This window comes from Lacerta agilis, chromosome 4 (assembly GCF_009819535.1).
Source record: "Lacerta agilis isolate rLacAgi1 chromosome 4, rLacAgi1.pri, whole genome shotgun sequence".
In the NCBI taxonomy this organism is placed as follows: Eukaryota; Metazoa; Chordata; class Lepidosauria; order Squamata; family Lacertidae; genus Lacerta; species Lacerta agilis.
The window spans coordinates 65,911,609-65,939,492 of record NC_046315.1 but is presented as its reverse complement, the minus strand read 5'-3'; the positions used below and the strand labels follow the sequence as shown (position 1 = coordinate 65,939,492).

The 27,884-nt window shown below is 40.7% G+C and overlaps 1 protein-coding gene across 6 annotated transcripts in view; it reads right to left on the bottom strand.

The window, feature by feature from the left end:
• MID1 (midline 1) overlaps positions 1-27,884 on the bottom strand; it is a 196,297-nt gene that overhangs the window by 52,663 nt on the left and 115,750 nt on the right. For 5 of the 6 annotated variants that reach the window (XM_033147421.1, XM_033147419.1, XM_033147423.1 and 2 more), the window contains exon 2: positions 13,826-14,541. In XM_033147421.1, coding sequence (XP_033003312.1) covers positions 13,826-14,485 — 660 coding nt within the window. In that variant the 5' untranslated portion in view covers positions 14,486-14,541. Of the gene's footprint in view, positions 1-13,825; positions 14,542-21,761; positions 21,785-27,884 lie in introns of those variants that run through there. The other variant, XM_033147422.1, reaches the window with a different exon arrangement.

Genomic DNA, 27,884 nt, shown 5'->3' with positions numbered 1-27,884 from the left:
GGAAGAATGATTGGCTTTGTAGTGACTTTGGGCTCATCCATACCAGCATTTTACTAGTGTTAGCATCTCTTTGCATTCTCATTAAATTTGTTTATTCTGCATGATTCTACCCTCAAACAATACCTAACACGGTCCCCCCCCCCCATGAAAGTTGGGGTATACCTGAAACACAGATAAAGTCCTTCGATTTGGGGGGGAAATCGGCTCTACATTACTCTGGTGGGGTTTGCATACTATCTGATCCAGAGTTTTGAGGTGAGTGGTTCAGTCGCTATGCTCATTTCCAGACTTGCTACTTCATCCCTTTTTATCCTGGCAATGTTCCTAACTACTTCTGATGTGCTCCTCAGTGGAAGCCCAGCACTGGTTTTATATATATATATATTCCTCAGGACACCCTCAGATTTGCACACAGATGTAACATATAGATTTGCAAGCCCACACATCTTGCATTTAAAAAACAAACACACAGGGAGGAATGTCATTGGTTGTATGTGAAACTAATAGTCTAGCAATTACTAATTAAATAAAAAAAGGTGGGTGACGGCATAGGCAGCACCAGGTGTGAAAAACAATCTACTGCGCAGGTTGCCCTGTGTAGTCAGTCCACAAATGGAGGGAGTGGGAATATCTAAGGCAGGAATTAAAGCAAATACAAAGTTTGATCTTACACAGAAAAACGCCAACTGGTATGGATGGAAAACACCATACTTGAAGCTGGGGTGGAGCCAAAGTGTGGCAACTGTGTGGACCAATCAAACCAATATCAAAGGTATAAGGAGCATGTTTGCAGTGAAGTAATGCTCAAATGCAGATGACCCCCCAGGCTGCTCCTGATGTCAGTCAGGACACAAGACAGAGAAACCAGCAGGAGAACACTTTAATCTCCCAGGACATTCTATACAAGATGTCGAAGTAGCTGTCTTATTACAAAAAAAAAAATCAGAAACAGACTGGAAAGAGAAGTTGCTGAACTGCAACTTATTACCAAACTTAAAACCATGGAAAGACCTGGTCTGAATAGAGACGTTGGATTCTTATCTCATTATGCACGATAAAGCTATTTTTAACCATCTCACTTCTTGCTTTTTCCTGTAAGACCAACTGCAGTTGTTAACAGTCGTCAACAGGTTTTCCACACCTATCAGCCAACCACCCATTCCCACCACCCTTCTGAGTAATACCCCTTCCCCACTCTCACTATATATAAGGGTCTGGTGACTTCTGTTTCAGTGTATCTGAAGAAGTGTGCATGCACACAAAAGCTCATACCAAGAACAAACTTAGTTGGTCTCTAAGGTGCTACTGGAAGGATTTTTTTTTAGTACATAATAAAACAGGGAACACAGTTTCCTTAAAGTTTTCTCCTCTCCGTTTCTTCAAAGAGATTGGCAGTCAAGTTGAGAGCTTGCCAACTCTTGGTATTTACATGACCTTGCAGACCTCCTCAGGAAGGAACCTCATTCCCCCAAGGAAAACACATGACAGCAGATTAATAGTCCACTATGTGAACAGCAATATTCAACAAGAAAGCCTCCTCCTTGCACTACACCGTAAATTGGTGCTCTGGTTAAGTACCTAAGAATTAATCTGTATGCAAAATGGGCCTGCCACTTGCTTCTTATCCTTCTTGACATTTTCATTACAACTATAAATACACAAGGTTTGGGGAAGAATCAATCCTACACTTGAGTCTTAGCCTCTAATGACAATCCAGTTTGTAAGCACTACCAAATATGCAGAGCTTGGCTTGGCTTCTTTATGAAAGACAATGTAGTGCAGGAGACAATCAAAGCAGTGTAATTTGCTAATTTGTTCACAATGGCCTTGATCTATTAGGTTTTCAAGTTCCCAGTGAATTTAACCGCTGTGGCATTAGGCACAATGTACCCTTGACAGCACTGATGACAAGGCTTTTTTGTTTATTTGCTTGCGTTTGAAGACTTGTAGGGCTGATTGTTCAGCAAACTAAAGTGCACGAGGATTAGCTAGGAATGTGTGGCCCTACCTAAATAGGAATCTATTCTCAATCAGTTTGGTGCTCTTATAAGCAAAAGCATTTGAGGTTTAACAAAGCTAAAAATGGATAAACTGGCTTAGCTTTAACATTAATAATATGTTCCTTTTGGAAGCCTTAATAATTTGAGTAATTTAAGGTATTTTAAAAATGGCCACCAGTTTTTATTCCATTTAAATGAAATGAGGAATTAGTTTCACATCTTGGACTATTTCTGAATCTCATTTTGAAGTGACAAAAGTTTGGTTAAACTACTGACCCTGTTAGAGTGCAACACCAACCAATCTTACTTCAGAAAAAAAGGCTAATTCACAAGCTGGGTGGCAAGGTTTTTGTGGACATGGTTTTTTGTTTTGTTATAAAAGGGGATAACTATCATCATAAAAGTAGTGGTTTCCCCCCAACTATGGGAACTTTTCTGTCTAAGGTCAGGCAACTCACAAGGCCTCATAACCCATGACAGAAGCATCAGGAAAAAAAGATAACTATTGAATTAGATCTCATTAATAAATAATATGCACTGGAACCTTCTCTATGATTTGGCAGCTGAGAAAACAGAATGTCCACTTTATATTCTACAATTAAGTATATAATTGAAATGCAGAATGGGTTAGAAACCAGAAACAAATAGAACTTCATATGTTTACAGTTTTAAAACAGCAATTTTATGGTGCAAGAGAAGAATTTACTTCTAATTCTTCTGGGGTGGACGGGGGCTATTTTCCTTACCACATTTCTCTCAAACTGAGTTCTACTGAAGGCAGATAATCCTGCCACCACAAACAAGTATGTTTAAAATTGGGGTATTTTGTAACTTCAAAGTGTCTAGAATTATCCAGTTACAACATCCCCCAAAAATGTGGCAGAGAGAAACCAATACATGTATATGTACATATGTCTCCAATTGCCCATTACTTAGGTGAACTGCTTAAAAATAAATAAATAAGCCAATCACTGACGACAGGTGGTCACCATTTCAGAACCTCAAAATGTAATGTCCAATGTGATGTTGATGTCACATTAGGCATTACATTTCAAGGGACCCAAAATGGTGGCTACCTGTCACCAACAGTCTGGAACTAATCTCCCTCTCGGCTTAATTTTAAGTGCTACTGCTGGGACGTGGTAAGCTGTTGGCTGGGCTGGGAAAGTGTGTATTTATTTAAGAAATTTATACCCTGAGTTTCACCGAATGTCTCAAAACAGTTTTCCAGGAGCAGGGAAGTGTTGTTCACAGTGACTGCTACACTTTTCTAAGGAGAAACCATGGCACGTGCTAGCAAAGCACCAATTTATTTCACCAGTAAACAGGGTTGTGTTGAATAAGGAGTCATTTGTGCAATCTTATCTTTCTTCCTCCTTAGCTTCTGGAAAACATTTCCTGCAGTTTTCTGACATCATTTCTCTTTCAACCCTAATATGCAGGGCGTGCCTCAGAGGTGACATGGATAGAACAGTGTGGTATTTTAATCCATTCAAAAACGACTGTTTGTTTGCAGTAGGATGAGCCAGACCTTACGCTGAAGCACAATCAACCATCAATCACTTTAAAACATTAACTGCAATGGCATCCTAAAAGATAAACATCCTACCAAGCCAAGTGTAATCCTAGAAGTCCTCCGATTAAGAACTAACTTCTTACATATATTGCGCTATTAATAACAGGATGCAACATGGGAGTTATGAATCTGCATTCACCAGGGGTCAGCAAACTGCTGACTGCCACCAAAAGTCTCCTTACAATTTATGTACAGTGGTACCTCGGTTTATGAACTTAACCCAATCCGGCAGTACGTTCTTAAACCGAAACCGTTCTTAAACAGAGGCGCGCTTTCCCTAATGAGGCCTCCCGCCGCCGGTGCCCTTCCACCGTTTGAATTCCGTTCTTAGACCGAGGTAAAGTTTGCAAACAGGGACACTACTTCTGGTTTTGCAGAGTTCGTAAACCGAATATTTCATAAGCAGGGCTGTTCTTAAACCGGGGTACCACTAGTCTGATTGAAGTGGAACTCTAATAATGAATAAGGAGGTTTAGCATTATAAGGCTAACAATAAGATTCTTGCTGTATCAGACCAAAGGTGTACCTAATCTCTCCCCCTGCCCCCCGTTTTTCTATTTAGCAAAAGCACGCAGAGCTTGGGACCCAGCAATCTCTCAAACCTGAGCCTTCTAGTGATACATCTCATAGTAGAAGTCCTTTTAATGATACCATAATTGGCATTTTTGGGTTTGACTTAAAATCAGGAATGTGTTTTACAAATCAGAAGTCCACATATTATGTATGTTATAATGGAATAAAACAGGATAAATGGAATCCTTGTTAGAACAGTTAGCTACCATTGAAATGCAAATCAAAATTAATACTGTTTGACTATAAATTATTGTCTAAGTGGACCAATATTGTTTCTTAATACACCGTATTACAATTGAAAATCTAATTGAGCTTTGAAATTTAGGATGATTAAACAAAGAGGGCTCATGTTAATGAATACATAAAGAATAACCCAATAACCTTGCTATTCAAGTTTTCACACACTTGGTTTCGGTAAGTGATGCATTAAAAGACAATGAAAAGCCAGAAGACAATGGCAGTCTGGACTGAAGTCACTGTGAAGCTCAAAAATAATTGAGCAGATAAATCATCAGAAGAGAATATTAGTCACAGTTCCTACTACTGAATCTTCCTTTTCTTTTTAACTTTAAAGACCCTTCTGTTATATTAAAGTACTGTTAAAAAATGAATTATAGGGGTTTTGCTGTTGGGTGTGCAATCCATTTTTTCTTGACTATGGTTCTTACAAGTCAAAATTTCAAAGTAGTCATGGCTAAATGTACTTATGAACATTTGTCTCATAGTTTTAGAGCAATGTTTTCATATCAGCATTTTTCAACCATGAGAAATGGAGAAGAAAAAGAAAGTTAATCCCTGAAAAAATGTATGAAGAAATACAATGTGCTTATTAAAGGTAAAGGTAAAGGGACCCCTGACCATCAGGTCCAGTCGTGTCCGACTCTGGGGTTGCGGCGCTCATCTCGCTCTATAGGCCGAGGGAGCCGGCGTTTGTCCACAGACAGCTTCCGGGTCATGTGGCCAGCATGACAAAGTCGCTTCTGGCGAACCAGAGCAGCGCACGGAAACGCCGTTTACCTTCCCGCTGGAGCGGTCCCTATTTATCTACTTGCACTTTGATGTGCTTTCGAACTGCTAGGTGGGCAGGAGCTGGGACCGAGCAACGGGAGCTCACCCCGTGGCAGGGATTCGAACCGCCGACCTTCTGATCAGCAAGCCCTAGACTCTGTGGTTTAACCCACAGCGCCACCTGGGTCCCATAATGTGCTTATTACACTCCCATTAAACAAAACAAAACAAAACAAAACAAAACAAAACAAAACAAAACAAAACAAAACAAAAAAAGATAATAAGATTCATGCTGAATCAGACCAATGGTCCACCTAGTATCTCCCAGTACAAATATTTCACATTACTATGGCAGTTGCCTCCTCTTCCCCCAGGGCCAAAGACCCAAAGGGAGATCAATATTTATCAGAAATGAAAAGCCTTTTTTTTTTTCCAGGGATGCTTTAGTTGTGATTCCGGCATTCGACTAGATGACCCTCAGGGTACCTTCCAACAGTTCTATGAGTACTGTATGCTACAGAAATAAAAGGTCATAAACTATCAGCTTACCTTGCTGTATTGCAAACTTATACGAGGACAGCTACCTTATTTGTCCATCTAGCCCTGCAATAGCTCTCTAAGGTCTCCAAGGCATTTCCCATCACTTGACACCTGCTCCTTCTATGGTATTGAACTTAGGGCTTTCTGCATGCCACGCATTTGCTCTAAGCCCTTATATTTCTTTTCCTTTCTTATCAGGCAGAGGAGAACAACAGACCCTTCAAGTATCCCTATTTTCTAGGGACATCCCTGTTTTAGAGAAGCTGTCCCGGATTCCAATTTGATCCTGAAATGTCCCATTTTTCCTTAGGATGCCCCTATTTTCATTGGACAAATGTTGGAGGGAATGGAATTATCTTACCCCTGAGCCATCTGAAGGCAATCCTGTATAGGGAATTTTTTTTTAAAAAAGGTTTTTTATATATGTTGGAAGCTGCTCTGAGAGGCTGGGACAACCAAGTAAGATGTGGGGGGTATAAATAGTAAAACTATCATTATGGAATGGGACGTCCTATTTTCATTGGAGAAATGTTGGAGGGTATGGAACAGCAACCTTGTGTTAGGCCCTAGAATCTCTAGGCTTTGTTGTGCCCCTGATGGCACAGGGCCTTAACTCCTGAGTAAAATCAAATTATTCTAAATCATTCAACATGACATCAAATCATGCTACAAAACTGAATCATTTACTGTGGGGATTTCTGTGGGGAATGAGGAAGAAAGAACAGTTGCCTGCCTAATGCTACCTAATGAACTGACAACAGAGGCTATATATGAATCAGATACTATGTGGCTCACAGCTCACTCTTAGCTATTACACTGTAACACACACACACACGAAAGAAGTTAAGAATTTTTAAGGATAAAAATTCATGCACAATATAGGAGGGCCTCTATTTTCTTCATTTCATGAATTTCTTATATCTTCAGGCATCTTCAATTTTTCATTCTCTATTGCTACAGTATGATTGAAATGCCATCCTTTTACACTTGTCCTTCCTCTCCTTTTATCTCTTTTAAGATGTGATTGGTTGAGTGTCAGGGTGGCGGCAGGGGTGAGATGGGGAAGGATTATAGATAAAGTTGCACAGCTATATAAAATGCATAAACATAAGCTAAGCGGTTTAGGTCTATGTGCCTAAATAAATAAATAATTGGTTTAATTCTACCAGACTATGGAATCTAAATTGCAATATGAGTAATTTTCCAATGTTCAATTATGCTGCACAAGCAGTGTGTGTTGGCCCAGTTCACATTCCGGTGATTTTTTTTTTAGCTTTCTTATGTCACCTATTTTAAAAAGTGAAGGTGAAGCAAGTGTCAACTAATATAAGACACACACAAAAAGGACTATAAGGGGAAATTCCCTTGGGATTTATCTGCTGGCCATCTTAACTTGCTCAATGTTTAAGCTAAGACTGTGAATCTAAAATAATAAATTCATGTCATCATATCTTCAGATCCTCATAAAAACTTGAAAAAAATTGTGCTAGAGGGATATTCCCTATTACCGCAAAGCCTATTAAAGTAATAACTAACAGCTGCAACCCATTCCATGGATTTGAATGGAACCTCTATAAAATAAAAATATAATTTAGATGTTCATAATTTAGATGTTGATAGACTGTCATCCTATGCACACTCAGAAGTAAATAAATACCACTAAGTTTAAGGAGACTTATTCCCAAGTAAGGGTACATAACACATGGCTTGAGGAGTTTTTCAGTGGTTTAAGTTGAAATACTTTACTGTGGTTGTCAATTTATTTTTGTATTCTCTTTATTTGATGAAGAAATTGAGGGGATGCTCATCAAATTTGCAGATGAAACCAAACTGGGATGGGTAGCCAATGCTGCTGAAGACAGAATTGGGATTTCAGATGACCTTGACAGGTTGGAGAACTGGGCCCAAACTAAAATAAAAAATAAAATAAATGAATTTCAATAGAGACAAATGTTAGAATGCTTGCCAAAGTGTAGAACCTAATACATAACTTGGATTGCCAGAAGTATAAGCGTGAAAAAGATCTAGGGGTCTTATTGGCTTCAAGCTTAAGATGAGCCCACAGTGTGACGCAGCAGCAATTTGTTTTATCCTATAGGTCGGCAGTTCAAATCCCCATGACGGGGTGAGCTCCTGTTGTTCGGTCCCAGCTCCTGCCAACCTAGCTGTTCGAAAGCACATCAAAGTGCAAGTAGATAAATAGGTACCACTCTGGCGGGAAGGTAAACGGTGTTTCCGTGCGCTGCTCTGGTTTGCCAGAAGCAGCTTAGTCATGCTGGCCAGGCCACATGACCCGGAAGCTGTCTGTGGACAAACTCCAGCTCCCTCGACCTATAGAGCGAGATGAGTGTGCAACCCCAGAGTCGTTCACGACTAGACCTAACGGTCAGGGGCACCTTTACCTTTAGGCTGCATCAACAGAAGTAAAGTGTGCTGATCAAGCAAAGTAATAGTTCCACTCTATTCTGTCTTGGTCAGAGCACATCTGGAGTACTGTGTCCACTTTTGCGCACCACAATTTAAGAAGGATATTGACAAGCTGGAATGTGTGCAGAGGAAAGTAATCAAGATGATAAAGGGTCTGGAAAACAAGCCTTATGAGGAACAGTTGAGGGAGCTGGGTATGAGAAGAGATAGCATAGCCCTTTAGATATTAGAAGATGGCTGTCACATGGTGCAAGCTGGTTTTCTCCTGCTCCAGAGGGTAGGACTCGATCTAATAGATTCAAAGTTACAAGGAGATTCCAGCATCAGAAAGAACATTCTGACAGTAAGAGCTGTTCAACAATGGAACGGACTCCCACGAGAGGTGGTGGACTCTCCTTCCCTAGAGGTTTTAAAGCAGAGGCTAGATGGCCATCTGTCATGGATGCTTTAGCTGAGATTCCTTCATTGGATTAGATAACCCTCGGGATCCCTTCCAACACTACAATTCTATGATTCTATGACATATGCTATTATACTATGAAATTTATACGATATTATGCTGTCGTTATGATTAATATCTGACGAATAAAACCAGAAATATATTGAGCAGGGGGAGGGAAATCAATCTCCATACATATAGCTGTGTGCTGGAGTGCATTCAATTGCTGGCGTAAGCTAGAAAGTAGTATTAGTTCTTCTTCAGATGATTAAGCTAAAGCACACCCACAATACATTTTACACTTTCTGGGATAGTCCCAATATATGGAAACATTAATTATATAGATAGAACTGAATTCCATTTCAGTTAGAAGCAACAGCCTTGGCCAAGAGAGTTTTTTTTAAAATCAGATAGTAGGCTTAAATGCTAGCCTAAACACAGCCTATATCAAACGAGAAAGCAAAGGACAAGTCGAAATTGCAATGCACTGTTGAGGAACATGGTAAGGCTAACCCTGAGCATGTTAGCATTGTTCCAATACTGTACCTATGAAGCTGTCTAGTAGTGTTTTAGAAGATGAATCTTTAGTCCCTATGTTTTAATTTATTAATTTTTTTCTGTACAGAATGTTATGGACACCTATAGAGCCTTCATTACCACTAGGCATCAATCGCTGGAATTTGGAGTTTAAAAGGGCCTTAATTTAGAAACAATTACTAGCTTAGGTGTCCTCCAAATACTACAGCTACCTTTTTACCTTACCACAACTACATATGTAGTATCTTTCAAGTGACATAAACTTGGATCATATTAATGTTTCCTGGTGTCTGTGTTTAAATAGCATAGCATTGGAAAGGGTACGTCCATCAGTTCAATAAGAAAGTATCCCACTTCCATTTCAAGGTCATTCAGGATTCAATCTAAGCCTTATACTTTTGTCTAGTGTTGCACAGAAGAGCAAAGCTGATCCATCTAATCTAACAAACAAGGAAGTGATCTCAAGAGTGGCTTTTGCTACACCATGCAAATACAGCCTCATTATGTTACTATGCAATGAACATTCATTCCACACAGTAGTAAAAAGACCAACTCAACAGATTTCAATGATTCGACTCTAACTAGCATCTCCTTGGAAGGTGGCCGCAAGAGTTGTTTTGATTAAGTGAGGATTAAATACAGCACGCAATTAAAGCATACAAGACATTTTGCTGCACACCAGCCTTATTTCTGTCCCATGTTTTTTCTCCCTAAAGAATGAATAAATCTCAGAAGAAATTTTTGTACTACATGAATTAACATTTATTTGGATAGCCAAATAATTATTTGGATAACTATTATTTGGATAACTGGCTTTGAATAACACATTAATTTAATTCTCTCAAGGATAAAATAAGGCACATGATGTGCTATGTATATATTCCCAGAATCTCAGGACATCTGTTAGATATATCTGGCATAATTAAAATATTACTTATTTAAGAGAGGGTGGTGCTAAGCAACTTTCACAATTAATATATGGAATGTATATGGCACATGGAGAGATTACTTTCACAAGTTCCAGCACTACATTTATAAAAAGTAGGATTTTCTTTGCAGATCACTATGACTTCCAAGGCCATTTTTCTCTTTAAAGCACAGAGTTGGCAAGAGCTGAAGTTGGTTCAGGATTTCCAGTATTGTAAACCTAACCATTAAAGGTGAAAATGCATTATCCTACTGGTACTCATTTCCAGATTTTCACAATGACTATTACATTCACCGTTAAACTCAGTGTAGCATGCATGCTTCAGTTAGACAAGTGCACAAGAACTCTTAATTAAACGGTTTCATTTTTGCCACAAAAGGAGCTAGATTGCAATGGCATCTTTTGTCCACTGGTTAATGAAGTATGAAATATTGTTTAAATAATTAGCAACACTGCTGGGAGAGAATGCAAGTAATTAGCATAGCTTGACACCCAAAGCAGCTGATCAAGAGGCACCAGTTGCTATGTAGTTAGGATGTGGGAGACACAGATTTTGGCAATTTCTGAAGACAAATACACTATTTAAATGTGTGGGGTGGTTTAAAGGGGATTGATTACATTTTCAGAAACTTACTCCACACTACACAACACAATCCTAAGCATTTTTTACTCAGAAGTAGTTTGCCATGTATGCAATAGGGTTTACTGTAATAACTAAATTCAAGATTGCAATCACAAACTATCACATGGCGTTTTTCCCCCATTAGTTGCCACTACATTAACGCTTGCATTTTCTTGAGTAATAATTGTAAGCAAAACCAACCCTTGCAGTCAAAATATTAAAAAAATACTGTTGAAAATGACTTATAAATTGGCTTAAAATTAAATTAATGGTTGTTGTTGTTTAGTCGTTTAGTCGTGTCCGACTCTTCGTGACCCCATGGACCAGAGCACGCCAGGCACTCCTGTCTTCCACTGCCTCCCGCAGTTGGGTCAGACTCATGTTGCTAGCTTTGAGAACACTGTCCAACCATCTCATCGCATAAACAAACACAACATTTGATAACTTGTCCTTAGTACCCATCTCTAAACGGCACAAAGACGGCAATTTCTAGAGGGGTAGCCATGTTAAGATCAAGCTTAAACGAAATGTTATTCACAAAATTAACAATTGCTTGCATGGCTTTTAAAAATACATAGTGAGAATGGTGCCCCTGATGGGAATCAGAATCCTAGCTGTGGTTTCGAGGTATTTGCCACCTCCTGTGGTCCTGACCTGAATTGAGCTCTTTATGTCTGCTATTTGCATGGGGGGTGGGGAGATTTCTACTCATACCAATGTAAACTACTATTCCAATGAAAGTATGATTCCTCTATCTACCGGTATATAAGGCCCACAGCAGGAGATTAAGGTTTCAACACCACACCCTTCCTTACAACAGTAATAAAATCCACAAAAGGTTGCGCCATAATACATCTGATAGTCTTCAACATGCTACAATTCTCCATGACATAAAAGGTAATTGTTATAAGAGAAGCCATGAGTACTCATACCCATGATGTTGCTAAGGCGGCTTTAAGATCACATCACATCATTGTATTTTCAATATTATTTTAGGTGGTATTTTAACAACAACCATGGTGAGAATGGAACTATAAATGTATAATCCAGAAAGCAACGGTCACAGATGCATTCTGAAACGAGCAGCAGACATATTCTGAATTACACCAGTAAATATTTAAGATGCTATTGTTAAAAATGTGATGTTACTTCATTAAAAAAACCCGAAATGTTAAAAATGAAATGTGTACAGAGAGATATGTGCTGGTATGTCTAATATGTCTGTCTGATCCAGTAGGTTCAGAACACGTGACGGAAAGGCAGAATGCACATGGAATTCTGCGCATGAAATCAATGGGATCATTTAAGGGTTTATGGGTAGGCTGAGCAGCTTTGAATTGAAATGGCGGCCCTACTTCAATATTACCTTCTCTTCAACTTGACTATATTTACTCTAAAGCATTTTATCTCTCTGCGTCCATAAAAGAATGACTGGAGTTGCTAGCAAAAAAACAATGAAACACACCAAGATCAATACACAATGTACCAAAACCTCACCCAGCCATAAAATCGAGCAGCTTCAAACACAGGCAATAAAAGATCAAAGTAGTGAGAACTACGCAGTTGTTCCCATTGAGTTTGCACAGAACAAGCCATGGGACAACACCGTAAACAGAAGCAAGTCCTGCTATTCTCTAAAGCGTGTAAGGGAACCTTTGGGCCTCTAAATTTAGTTCGTGTAAAACTCTAATCACCCTTGAGACCATCAGCCATTGTGGGCTGGGGTTGATGGGTGTTGGAGCTCAACATCACCTTGAGGGCTACAGGATTCCCATCTTTACTCTAAAGGTTAAGTGTGGAAGGCATCTTCTAAAAGAAAACAAAAAATAACTTTGCAGTTCAAACCAAGCGGAGATTAAATAGGTGCATATACACATTTTGCGAATATGTATTAAAACAGCTTTCCCTCTCCCAAGGAAATTTTCACGACATCACATTTTTAATGATGACTTCTTGGTAAAATTGTTATATTTTAAAAAATTAAGCAATATTTTTGAAGTAGTATCTTTCAATAAACCCAGTTGTTCTCTGGAAAACCTGTTAGACATATACAGAGTTCCAAAATATAGTACTCTCTCCTTTGCTTTCAATTCATGAGCTGTCTGCTGTAATTTTCTATAAGCAATTTCTCTAAAGGAATCTGTGAGGGGGCTTTTGCTTCTTCCATCTCCTTCCTCTAGTCTGCTGCTCTACATCCTTTGTGGCAGCTAAAAGAACATGGCTTACACAAATACGACACACCTCTCTCTCCATAGCTGCTATCTGGATTCCTTAAATCAGCCCCACGTTAAATCTGGAGAAACAGAATACTAAGGACATTTTAGAAGAGAGCCCAAAGAATATCAGGTAGCCTGGTCAGGCGATACGAGTTGTAATTTGCAGTATAGATGTTTAGAGTCCATAAAAATGCTGTTTCAAAAATCGCTTTTATGTGTTATGCATGTGTGACTGAAAGCTGGTAGCACAAATTTGTAAGTCATTTTGTCTGATTAGATGAATATGTGCCTTCCTTGAAGACAGTACATATAAAAATGCTTTTTGTGTGTGTAACAGAGAAGCAAACAGAGAAAAACAACGGGATTAAACACAATTCTTCATTTAGGCTGAAAATTCTAAATAAGCTTGCTACAGAATAAGCCACACTGTACACAGTGGGACTTGCTTCCAGGTACACATACACGTGTACACAGGAATATGTAAAGATCTAACAGTTATTTTAACAATCTTGTGCTCATGGTTGTGATCCTGAGGCTTTGAAGTGTGCACGAAGTTCTGCAAAATCTTGTTCTCTCATGCAACAAATGGACCTGCAGATCTGGAGCTCCAGGGTATGCAAAACACACCCCATCATATCCCTGTACACAATCCATGCAGGAAAATTGTCACTGAAAGAAGTTGAGATATATGCATAAATATACTGATTTTTCTGCATAGGATTAGCCATTTCCTAATGCAAAACCCAGGTCTATTTCACATTCAAAATCTGCATCTAATTCAAAAATATATATTTTGCACAGTGACCAGTGCCTGCAGGTGTTCGCACATGAGTTTAATATATGAATTGTAAATGACATGCTTGCATATATCAGTGACACAACAAACAAGGTGAGAATATATCGTTTCAGGACGCCACACTCGTTAGTGTAAACAAATAAAGCATTAAGATAAAACTAACCTTTAATTTGTCATAGCGTTCACTGAGAGCTGCCACCTGGTGATCACGATGCCTCCCAACCAGTTTACACAAGGCACAGATTAACTGGTCATCAGTCACACAATACATGTTAACTTTCTCGTCCTCGTGCTCCAGACACATTAATCCTCTGATATGAGAGTCGGGAATAGGTTCAATCAAACGGTGGCCAGTAAACGGCTTCTTGTTTGGGTGAGTTGCTTTTAAGCACTCCTCACAGTAGGAGACCTCACATGTTACACATGTCTTTACTGCTTCCTGAGCAGGATCCTGGTCACAGAACTGGCAGAGAACTTTTTCACTGGAGGACATGCTGTTGCTATCGAAAGCTCGCTCTCGGCGAGTTTCACTTGGAGAATTGGGCCCGCTCACCGAAGCTTTCTGAAACCTGTCGATGATATTCTGCAGCGTGACGTTGCGCTTGAGTCCGTCTAGACCACGTTGATTAAGGGTGATGACATAACGACAAGTAGGGCACTGGAAGGCGGTGATAGATTCCACTGATTCGTTGGTGGCACAGTGGGAGACCAAGATGCGATGCGCACAATTGAAGCAGAGGCTGTGAGCGCAAGGCAGCAGCAGCGGATCCTCAAACAGCTCCAGACAGATAGGGCAGGTCAGTTCCGACTCCAGTGTTTCCATCTTCAGGCAAAGCTCTCCTGTGTCATCAGCAAAATCCAGGGAAGCTGATCGGCTATCTGAAAGCACAACATAAAATTTGATTAGGCGAGACAGAGCAGAGGGGTCAGCCATGGGGGGTTGTCAACTTTCACCACTTTACTGACCACCTCTCCAGACTGGAATGCTACACAACTGTTTGGAATCTGCCCATGCACCAGTAACCAAGGTACTTAAAATTATATTTCCCTTTTGTGTTTCCCTCATCCTCAAGTGTTTTTTTTTGTTTGTTTTTTGTTTACTATCCATTTTCTCTCTCTCCCCCATAAGACACAAAGAGCAAGAGCAGATGTTTGGAATGCTTTCATATTATTACTTAAAAACAAACAAACCAGTAACAGTGTTTTAAAATACACACATCCATCACAATGCTGTTGCAAAAGCTTTTCACAGTTACATTATAGAATGAGCTACCATGTATTAATGTGTGTTAACTTTTAAGATCAACAGTGGCAGCAGAGAACATCTGATTTATTGTACAGAACACCCAAATTTCCTTGCTGTTTCTCAACATTAACAGACTCCCATTTTGAGGATTCCAGGTTTTGCAATAGAGCACTTGGACATCTGCAGTGTGTGTGTGTGTGTATTGTATGAGTCTAACTATATGAAAAGTTATCTGTGATTAAATGAACAGCAAATACATAAATATATACAAATTATAAGAGCAAATACGGTGTAAAATACCACAAAGTCATATGCAGTGAGGTGTGCATAGATACGTGACTGCTTTTATAGCCACAGCAATCAGCATGTTCAACAGCACAGATCAGAAAAGAAAGAAAGAAAAATATTTAGAACAGGAAGTGGTGCTTCAGTGCTACTTGTCAAAAATTTGGTGGGGGTGACACAGTATTTGCTGAATTGAGAATGGATGGAATTAAAACACCCTGTTCTCTCTTTTTGTTTTTATTATAATATGTGAAGGTGTCAGGGATTTCTGTTGTTTTAAGCCAAGAGGGTCAAAAGCTGTTCTACTGTACAAATATTCATTTTAATAGCCTTGGAAATGCAGCACACAATTCGACAATGACTTTTTTCAGTGTGGGATTCAAGAACAGCAGCTCCCCCCCCCCCTGCCCAAAGAAATCAACCCTAAAAATGACCGAAACTTCATTTTGTTTCCTCTTTCACTAATCATGTTGCATGGAATGATTTTGAAAGAGTCGCTCTACGTGGCGCTCCTTCCCTCAGCTCTTGTCAAGGCCCTATCACTGTTATAAGCAGACAGGTCAGTGAAGCAGAAGCAAAAGCTATGCTTCACACTCACCGAAATGTACCTCTTCACAGTACAATCTATTTAAGCTTTGTTGCTCATAACCGAGGACAGCTTCAGATGGCCCAGCTGCATACCCTGCACACTGTAAAGTCGTTGTTCCGTTGTGTTAACTCTCTGCCTCCCCTCTCTTTCACCTCCCCGCCTGCCCCCCAAATTCACATAGAAATCTTGGTTCATTAAGGGTGAATGGAGCCTTATGCTCATTAGCAAGCTTGGGAACCAAATCTCTTTGAACCTTCTGCCATTTCCCCACAATTAAACCAGGGGCTGCAGTTACGATGACAGGAAGGCAATGTATAACCTCAGCCCAAACCATAATAGCACAGAAAAGTTCAACAAATGGAGGTGAAGTTCAAGTCAACCTCTAATTCTTATTCATACTTGCTTTGTGGCGAGGGGAGAAAAACATTTGTCCCACAGAGACTGAGAACAATGTACCATTTGGTTTCACACTTATTTGCCAAAAATCTGTGGAACTTTCAGAACTTGCCAACCCAATCACAAATAAGAGTTTGCTTGGTCCGTTCCCCCCCCCCCCAGCATCTACTATATAATAGGATAACTGAAAATGGATTAGATTACCATTAACACAGTGATTTTGGAGGCACCTCTGTTGGCACCTCTGGTAATGGAAGAGGAAGGGTGACAGTTTTTGCTGATTCAAGCCCCAAGTATCCCCAGTGGAAATTGGCATTGGAGGTTGCAGGGGGGATGGATAAAAATGGCCTCTCTTCTGTCTATCCGTTGGATCAAAAACCTTCCTTCCATAAGTGCAAGGCCACCAATTGGATTCCATCACCAACATGGTATGTACAGTAGTAGGGTAAACATTGTTCTCAGTTGTCTAAAAGGAGTCCATAGCATGATGTCCCCTCTCAGCAACCAAGATTTTTGTAATCTGTTTGAAGTTTGGTGTGATAAGAGATCACCAAACACTGCCAACAAAGCCTACAAAGGTACACAACAATAGAAAGCAATGATCGCCTGGCTCTTCCCTAAGGAAGGACCACACTTTAGGTTTCAGCTGAGAAACTGCCACTATCCATTTGCTTTACAAACAAATACTGAGGGCAAAGGACAGAACATCACATTCATGGGCTTTTTTTCCTCTTAAAATGTGCATTTTTGTGATAGAAAGAAGTTCTTACAGGAAGTCAAGATAAATTTTGGTTGACACTTCATTACAGAAAATAGCATGACGATCTTTACACATTATTCTGAGCCGGTGATTTTAAAACTCTGGTTCAGACTAGGATGTTTGGTGTGCATAAAACCAGCAGAACCAGCAATCTACAAATACAATCAGGGCTTGTACACACATGCCAAGAACCAATCTTTATCTAATCCCTTTACCCATTTTGGTTAAAGACAACACATGTATGGAATTCAGAAAATAACTGAAAGACAGGAATGACCAATGGGAACAATCTCATCATCAGTAGGTAACATCATCAGGCAGCTGCCATGGCCCTGGCAGCCCCCTCCCCACCAGATGGCTTAGAATGTCTACAATTAAATTATTTCCCACAATGCCATGGGACAATGGAAACATTGTGGAAAATGATAAATGGCGGCTTCAAGTTACTTGGTGCTTACTTCAGTACTTCTGCTGGTTCTCCTATCCACCAGATGAACCAGCTGGGTCCATCAACATAGCAGAGGGCCACTAACAGTAACACAAAGAAGTCTCCCTTGCTAGGAGAGGACCTGTAATTACATATTGCCTCCTGGCATCAAGTAACAGAAGGTTTTCATGATTTCATTCCTACCCTAGTGCACTTAATGCTGCACAATTTATCGGAAGAGCACTGCTGGCATAGCTCAGTCAGTACAGCATGCGACTCTTCATATCAGGGTTGGGGGGCTTGAGCCCCTCACTGGGCAAAAAGATTCCTGCATTGCAGGGGGTTGGACTAGATAGATATACCCTCATGGTCCCGTCCAACTCTACAATTCTATGATTATGCTTCTATGACTTAATAAGAGCACCACAGCAGGCGGTGCTGTGGTCTAAACCACTGAGCCTAGGGCTTGCCGATCGGAAGGTCGGTGGTTCGAATCCCTGTGACGGGGTAAGCTCCCATAGCTCGGTTCTACTCCTGTCAACCTAGCAGTTCAAAAGCACATCAAAGTGCAAGTAGATAGAACTTCCGGCGGCGACGCCATTGCGGGTGGTCGTGGGCTGCTTCGGCTGCGAGGCGCCCAGTCCATCCCGGGGGTTTGGAGCCCCGCTACCGCAAAGCGGGGCTCCGGTGGGGTGCGGGAAGAGCGTCCCGCACCCTGGGCTCCCCGGCTGTGCCCGTTGTGGCTCCGAACCCTTCCCTCGCTCCCCCTGTAAAGGGGGAGTGGGGGTGAAGGGACGACGGAGCCGGGCTATAGGGGACATGCCCCAACCGGGATGTAAATGCGGCGGCAAAGCCTGTGATGAGCGTCTAAGTTCTACCTGTCTTTTGTGAATTGAAAGAACCCGGTGGTTGTGAGTATTTGATTGACTTTGATTGACTTTTATATCTTTGGAACGATCCGGGGGGAAGAGGAAAAGGAGCCTGCCTCCCTCCCTTCGGGAGAGAAAGAAAATAACCAGTTTGAGTGACTGCTGCTACAACAATGGATACAAAGTGTTTGGAATTTGAAAACTGAGACTGCTGAGATTTCCCTTTGGGGATTAAGTGGGCAGAAAATATCTCCTTTTAAAGTTTTGATCTTTACACTCTGGCTTCAGAAAAAATGGCGATGGGAAATTTGGACTGACGGGGGAAACGTGGGAAACAATTGAAACAAAGGAAGGAAGAGACAGGAACTGAAATTTGACACCCACCCTCTCCTCCAAAATGCTGGACTTCGTGTTTGAACTTGTTTTGAACTCTGGTCTAAAGGAGGAAGAAATGTTTGCTGTCTTGAGGCTGGAACTGCTTAATCGGAAATTGCAAGTCTTGAGTGGGATTATAAATAAAAAGAACTTACTTCCCACAGAGGAGGCTTTTCAAAAGTTCTACACAATGGAAGAAAACCTTGGCAGAGAGTTAGGAGGGGTACTTGAAGGATGGTCTGAAATGGCTGGGCGACTCCGGGAAAAGGAACCGTTTTCTGGGGGTGGCAGCCCCGGAACGGGAAAATTTACAATATCCAGACCCCGAGGTGGGAGCTTGGGGGCATGGGACATGGAATTAAAATATTTACAAGAAGAAGAAGCATGGTACAAAGAAACGGAGGAGCCTAGAAATGGTGTGATGTGTACCCTGAAACTTGATGCAAGGTCTGTTGTGAATACTGCCTGGATCTGTGGACATTTGGCAAAAGAAGACATCTCAAGGATTGGTTCCGGCGAAAGACAGAGAAAGACAATGGACAGAGGGGGGGTGGGATGAAGTACTAAATGTAAAATGCAAATGGTCTGCTATGGTATCTGAAATCGGAGAGTGAAGCTTGTTAATTATAAGTTTATTTTGAATAAGTAAGGGGATATTGGATTCTAAGTTAAAGCAGCATGATAATGGACAGAAGAAATAAGTTTAGTTTTTATAAGAATATTTTGTCAAGATTTACGATATAATAGGATGATGAAGATAATTGTGTTATCTTTAATCTAAGTTAAATTCTTTTTATAGAGAAAAGGTGTTAAGAAAGGAAAATATGGATTTAAAACCGAAGGTGAAAAGGCAGGGGAAGTCAATCGTCAAGATTCGGAAATAGAAATTTTTTTTTTGCTAGGTATATAAATAAGAAGAAGAATCCTGGCATTATGTGTATTTGTAATTGTTTTGTATTTGTAGGTGTGGGTCTGGGTTTGTGTTGTATTATGAAAATGCTAATAAATTCTTCTAAAAAAACAACAAAAAAACAAAGTGCAAGTAGATAAATAGGTACCGCTGTGGCGGGAAGGTAAACAGCGTTTCCGTGTGCTGCTCTGGTTTCACCAGAAGCAGCTTAGTCATGTTGGCCACATGACCCAGAAAAACTGTCTGCGGACAAACATCGGCTCCCTCGGCCAGTGAAGTGAGATGAGCACCACAATGCCAGAGTCGTTTGCGACTGGACTTAACTGTCAGGGGGTCCTTTACCTTTTAGCACATTATGGTAACAAATGTCAATCCTTCCATTATCACTACACATGGGTGGGGTATAAATAATAAATAAATTAATTATTATTATTATGCAGGAAAACAACTTTCTCCTATAAAGGAAAGGCTGCAATCCAGAAACCATTAAGGTGGAACCCAGTCCATTTTGCAACGTATTTTTGAATGAAGTCATTTGAAGAATGCAGTGAGTAGACCAGTTTGAAGAGGAACTAAGAAAACCATGGAACAGTACTGTATTTAGCAGAATGAACCCAAGTCAAAAGATACAGATCAAATGGGAAAACTAACTGAAATCATGTGCTACCTTGGTTCAAGCATAAAATGCATTTTTAAGCGTGACTGCAATTTTCCCACCAAATCTCAGTGATTTCTAACTTCAAGCCATTGACTACTAGCAGACAAAAAAATAAACACCATGCCATATACCGTACCTGGCTGTTGAACATATTTGACCACGAATATTTAATACATAAACTACACTGAACATAGCTCCTATTCAATTCACTAGGCCATATGTGGGAGACATCAGTATATAGAACCACAGAATTAGTCTGGTCAAGGAATTTGAGTAAGAAAGTGTGTCAGCAAATCCTTTTTAAGACTGAGGGGCATAGTGGTTGGATGTCCATTTCAATCAGCCCCTTATTTCTCATTGCATCCTATATTTCTTCTGTTGGAGAAAGGTTATGCACAAATAATATATTCAAGAACTATTTCTATTTGATCTCAGAATTTAATACTGCTATATTAAAGTATGCTTATTTTATACCTCAAAAACAAAAAGATAAAAATATTATAGGATTCAGTTGCAGAATACAGAACTATGTTTTTTCATCAGCTAGCACACAGACATCACATATAAAGTTAAAGCCTAGCTATTAAGTATTGCTTGCTTCTGTTGGATGGGTGATGGTCAAGCAATTGGTCAGCCTAGAGGTGTGGGGGAAAGGAGGGGGAAAGGAATTAATGAGCGATACGCTGATTAAATAAATTTCTAGGTCAATTGGATCACTAATACAGGACCCCCACCACAACTGAAGTAAAAAAGCTCAAGCAAACATACAGCACCGAAATTACTCCTTCCTGGTCCTAGTCTTACCGATTCATTGGCCAGCATGATTGACTTAGAAGAAAAAAGATACAATGATGTTAAACCCCAAAACATAGTGCTGATTTGTCAGTGTTTACATTATGACCCTGTGTGAGGTCCGGGGTAATTGCTCTCCCCTAAAAAAAAGGACGTTGGGCCAAAGAAATACTCCTAGGACTGAAGCTGTGGTCAGACAGACAGACAGACATTTATTTCGTAAAATTTATATATATTATATAGGAATGTTCATCAATTACAAAAACAATAACATATACAGAAAACAACAACAAAGCATTAAAAAGAATCCATAAATTTTACAACTAGCTAGCCCTCCTCTTTCTAAACAATTGATCCATCTAGCCCAGCCATGTCTACTTTGAATGGCACAACTCTCTTTCTCATCACCTGCTGCCTGGTTGCTGAGACCTATCTAATGCTGGGATCCTAGATTAGAAACCAAATTACTCAGAACTCAGATATTACAAAATCTGCATGGCAATGGGGAGATTCTGTTTAATCTGTTTTTTTAACTCAAATGCCTCCCGACATGAACAAGCATCTGTATAAACTATTGAACATATATCCCATGTTTGAAGACATATACATGAAATAAAACATTAGGGCAGTGCTGCAAAGCATGCCAAGGCGCCAGAAATAAACACAAGTAATGTTTACAGACAAGTTTGCTAACCATAAAGTTGAACAGTATAGCCTATGACAGGTCTACATTTAAAACCTCTTCAAAGAAATATACCAACCAGCATACCCACCAGCAGATTTAGGCCCTACCTGTTTTTGCTGAAACATTGCTGTTAAATGATCACGCAGATCCCCCCCTCAGTAGACTGTAAAAAGCCAAAGAGGCCTGTGGAAGCCTCTGCTAGCTACATGAATCCTGGACCTTTAGTGCAGCAACAGTGTACTTTGTGAGACAGCTGATACTGAAAGCACAACAGGAAAATCTACCCTACAATTCCAGGAAAGCCAGCTCCACCTAATCACCTCCGCCAGAGTTTAAGGACTAGAAAATGCCTCCGCAATTGGGTTGCCTTTTGTCACTGACACTAAAGCAAACTTTATCCTTTCTCTTTCAGCATTCAGCAGTTTGGAGTGAGAAAGCAGCGAGGATCAGATTCTCTCACAGTACGTCCATGTAACCCACCCCGACAATGGTGGCTTGTAATAAGGGCATTGGGCTTTGCTGCCACATTATTTGAACAAGTGGAAGCTCAGCCTGCTGTGTAATTAATCCAGGGCTGAATAATGGATTTCAGTTCCCATGCCTGTAAGGGGAGACTGACCTGAACCAGCAAAACCTGTCACGCCACCAAGAGTTCAAAACTCCATTACTTTCTCATGGAAGATTGAGACCTACTGGACAAATATCACATGGTCCAGTATTTGACTATTATATTTCTGCTAGTGTATATCTGAAACATTCCTTGCGCAAGTTCATCAGCCAAATGGCACCACAGTAATAAACTGTTAATATTAAAAAATAGACTTCTTTTCTCAGTGGTGCCATTTAGGAAAGATGGAAGACTACATCTGACTCTCTCTTAAAAGCACTATAGTAAAGCACAATATTCTTACCATTACATTACCCTGTTTTTTTGCATTTAATTTTGAATGTATCCAGGAGTGGGCCTTTGAACTTTGCTGTGAACACACCCACACACCAGTGAAACAGTGTCCCTTCATTTGCAAAAAGGAATGGCTAACCTGTGACCCTTCAAATATTGCTGAACTACAACCATCATCCTTGACCATTGGCCATGTTATCTGAGGGGAGTTAGAATCCAACAACATATGAAGGTCCTTATCTCTAATATATGACAATGGGGTGTATGGGGTGTTAGGGGAGGGACAGTACATCTGGGAGGGAATATGTCATGCTCCTTCTGGCATAGTTTGTCCACCTTTGGCCCCCAACCCTGCACTGGGCTCTTACCTGTGGTTCCTCGAAGCTGTCGGCATGCAACAGCGGCCACAGCCCGAGAACAGCTTCTACTGGCCAACTAAACCAGGTGAGGGTACCAGATCAGTCTCAGAGCCCTGCATATGAGCAAGACCAGTAGTGGGCCCAACAGTCAGGAAGGTGGTTACTGTAACAGGCAGGTGGGGCTCGTCCATCTGGAAAGGTAGCCCATCCAAGAGAAGGAAAACTCTGATCCTATACCTCCACTGCCTTGTGGGACATCTCTGGGAGAAGAAAAGGCTAAGGAGTAAACCCTACAAAAATCCAGAGTGGAATCCTTAAGACAGTTGGATGGCATCTTTTACACGTCCTTCTGGCAATTCCTGTAGTCAAGCTCTGCTTTCCTTTGGAGGCTAATAGGTGTTTTTTTTGTCATTGGGGTAGCCCAGGACCTCCATACACACTACCCAGGCTTGTGCCCCAGGGAGATCTCTTCAGTGCTGCTAATGCAGTGGTTTAACTTCACCCCCAGAGGCACACTCCATTGTCTCTCGAGACAGATGGTTACCAACTACATGAAAGAACTACATGAAAATGTCCCTATATATTTTCTTGCATATCTTCCTGAGCATTATAATACAGACCAGACGGCTTTCAATGAATGTGTTAAATGATTCATGTGAAAGTGGAAGCAGCAGGAATGAATTGCTTCCTTGTGTTCCACTTTTCATGCTGTGGTATCTCCTTTTTAAATTGTTGTCACAAAATTAAAAATGCATTAAATGCTTGGAAGAATGGATCCAAAGCAATGTTCCATTTGCTCTTCATTCCAGCAACAAGCTTGCATTTCATTTGTGCTACGGAGTAATTGAATTTCCTTCATTATTTCCTCTCTTATGAGAAAGGCCGGAATAGTGTGACATTGAGACTGCTATAGTTCTCCAGGCTAGATCTCAGCATAGATGCACAATTAAAAAAATAACCAGTTAGATGAAGTAATGAAAATAAAAACAAATAGGGGACAAGCAGCCGTAACCTAAACTGCCTGGGTAATATTAAGAATTGAGACTTAGTCCACTGTTTTCATTCACATTGCATGCACATATAAGGAGTGCAGTGTGACAGCCAGTTTCTCATAGTGCCACTATGAGGAATGTGTGAATTAAACAATCATGGGGCAATTTAATGGGCAGAGATCCTTTTCTAGCAGAGTGCTAACAGGATGAGGAAAATACAGCATTATCACCCTTCTCATCTTCTTGTTGCTTGTTTCAGGCGCGCTCCCCAAAGATGTGGGCTCACATGACAAGGAAGCAGCTCTCTTCTGCAGTCGTATATGCATGGCAAGGGATATCAGCTTTAGACACCATTTGCAACACAGCAGGGCTTCTGATTTCCCCTGCCATGAGCTTCTCTCAACTCCCAACCCAAACATGTATGGTCAAATTTTAGCTGTTAAGCACTTTGGGAAACTCATTCTCTTTTTGGTACAGAGGATCTATTTGGAGGAAAGGGTTTCCAAAGCAAGTAAAACTCTTTACCAAGGTGATCAACAAGTCTTTATTCTACCTCTCCAAATGCTCTACGTTAGGCTGCCCTTAAGGCTGCCCTGAAAGATTCAATTATGGCAACATGGAGAAGCTTGAATGCTCACTGGGCAGACAATCGCCACCACGTTACACCACTGCTGTAGGGACGTGGGTAGCGCTGTGGCCTAAACCACTGAGCCTCTTGGGCTTGCTGATCAGAAGGTCAGTGGTACAAATCCCCGCGATGGGGTGAGCTCCCGTTGCTCTGTCCCAGCTCCTGCCAACCTAGCATTTCTAAAGCACACCAGTGAAAGTAGATAAATAGTTACCACTGTGGCGGGAAGGTAAACATTATTTCCATGCACTCTGACTTCTGTCATGGTGTTCTGTTGCGCCAGAAGCGGTTTAGTCATGCTGGCTACATAACCCAGAAAGCTGTCTGCTGAGAAACGGCGGCTCCCTTGGCCTGAAAGCAAGATGAGTGCCGCAATCCCATAGTCGCCTTTGACTGCACTTAACCAGGGGTCCTTTATCTTTACCTTTTACCACTACTGAACAGAGGTACCATCTTTCGATGGCGATTGGAAGGGGAACGTCACACACATGATGTCTCTACATCGTGATGTCTCACACGTGAAGTCAGGATTCCGGGAGGAGTGTAGCTCAATGGCCAGTGGCTCCTCCTATGCCTCCTCTTGGTGCTTCCCCCAGCAGGAGGCTGCTTCGACCCTCAGCAGCAGCAGCAGGAGGAGGAGCAGGCCACTGGAGGCATGCCATGCTTGGCTCTGTGTTTCAGCTCCACACTTCTGGGATATCCTGAGGTCCCGGCCCCAACCCCAGAAATACAGGGGGGGCACCAAAAGGGGTTCAGCCCCTAGGAGCCAGTGCCCCTGCTGCTGAAAGAGTTGTAATTAGCTACTGAGCCAAATTCAGGTGGCTGGTACTGGTGTACAAAGCCCTACACAGGTCGAGACAAGGATACATAGAAGAGCATCTCACCCTTTATATACTCAGTGGCAGTGCTTTTTTTTCTTAAAACAATGTTTAGGGGTACTCTCATTTTGACTCAAGAAAAACCACCATTTTATAGTTCAAATCGGGGAAAATAAATACAGTAAATGGACAAAAGCACCAAGATTCACAAAACGTTTAGGGGTATGCGTACCCCCAGGAAAAAAGCGCTGCTCAGTGGTTTACTACACTCCACAAGAGACGGCCTCCTACAGATACCATCTTATGAATAGAAATTGGGCCTTCAGTGTGGTGGCACCTACACTTTCCATATGAAGCAGTAGTGTCTGTTGTTTGTCTGGCTCTTACTGAAGACCATTCTCTTCCAGCAAACCTTTTAAGTGGAGATCTTTATTCCAGTCTGCATCTGTACTGGAACTATTTTTAACTGCCTTAAAAAAAACATCTGGAACTGCTTTTAATTGTTTTCACACCTTTTTGCTTTAGTTACACTAATATTCTATAACCACGTACTTTATAGTTGTAACCCACCCTGGGACCTTATGGAAATCTAATAAATTATTATAAATAAAGTACAAACGCTTCTACAGTATACAGTTGGAAAAGGGTCAGGGTTTTTTTTTTACCTAAGGGCTGATTTCACCTGCTACTTTTTTGGTGTGAACCTAAAATGTTTAAAGTGTAAGAGTGGCCAATATTTGTTTGTGAACATTTATTTAAATACAGATACACTTACCAACAGATCCAAGCACTGATTGGCTACAGCCATATGTCAAATATAAAACTAATAGAAAATCCAGATTTTCCTTTGCATAGTGTGCAAAACGGCACAAAATGAATTCAAACGAAAGCAATATGGGGAAAAGAAGCCTGTAAAATTTTACTCTGTTGTAAATAATACTGCATTATAGTTCCCAAAATGATCCAAAACCCAGATTTTCTATAGAATTACACATACTTATTAATCTTGCTGAAGAAACCTGTGCATTATATCTGATGCAGAAAGATACATTAGAGATCGTGCCAGAAAACACTAGATTTTCTTTGTTTAGGAGACAACGATCTTTCAAAGTTAGCCAATAAAAAGCCCCATTTCCTTACAAAATATTAAATGAAGCCACTCATTTTCTTTAAAAAAGAAAAGAACTACACACAATTTCCTTTTAACTATTGTATAAGCTTTGTTTTTCTACATTTCTGTCTGATGACTGCAGCTATTTGTTCAGTAACTGGGTTTTCCTTACTACTTAGGAACAAAACCAAAACAGCGTAACTCTTTTGTACTTTGCTATTAAGGCCTGAATTCTAGTTCGACCGCTTGCTTTGAACAGGATAACAGGCTCCTCATCTGCAAACAGGATATGAGGAAAAGCACTGTGCATCTGAAGGACTCTAAGAAACAAGGTGATTCATACTCCTGACTCATTTACAGTTGACCATGCATTATAAGAAAGGTACTAGGATTCTAATTTAGTTTGACATTTGTACACAGAAGAGATTTCTGTGAACTTGTGCAAACAAAGCACATTCGGAATTGAGGCAGTCTATGTCATTTCAATTATTCATTTAATTTATATTCACCTTTCTATGAAAATGTACCCAAAGCAGCTAACAGCAGCAACACACACACAAAATGGCAACTAAAAAAACCCAGCACAATATAAAAAAGCAGAGAAAATAAGAACAAGTAAAAAAAAAAAAAAAAGCCAACATTGGCTAGCACCAACACATGCAAAACACATGCAACACATGCAGGGATACATAACTACCTAAAATTGGCAGGCACCTCCTCCCTGTTACATATATCATACATTTTATCCCATGATGTTGAGTCATAGCCAAAGGGTTCTTCTCACATGTGAATAGCAGCATAATCCTACTAGAGGTCTTTGCCAAAGCCTTGGTTGATATTTAGACTGGGAGAGATGGGCTCAGGACTTGGCACTGAGAATGAGTTGAGGGTGACAACATTGCTGGCCCTTCAACACTTGACCAAGTTCAAAACATTAACTATTAAAACAGGGGTGGAAAACATTTTTTAACCCACTGTTACATTCCCTTGGGGGGAAAAATCTGTTAGGGTCCACGTGCCAGTGGTGGGTAGGAACACAGCCAAAAAGTAGACACAGCAACGCTGTCTCACCCTCCCTTCCTGACCATCATGCTCCTGGGAAAGGGTCAATCTGCTGTTACTAGAGGTCTGGACTTAGGACCTACCCCCATGTTGCATCTGTTTTGGTGCCTCTTCCCTATCATTCCTCTTCCCAGACTCCAGGTTCCCCCTTTTCTTGCAACCCACATGAAATTAGGCTGAGGGCTGTATGTTACTCACCACAAAGAAAATTTGTTGCCAGGGATCTAGCATTTTCCAAAGACAGGGTCTGGGCCTCTCCCAAATATATGTAATAAGAACCCAGTGGTCATGATCAAGTTCAATAAATATCTGGAACTATAAGTAGAAGGAAAATGGAACTGGAGTACATAGCCTGTTAA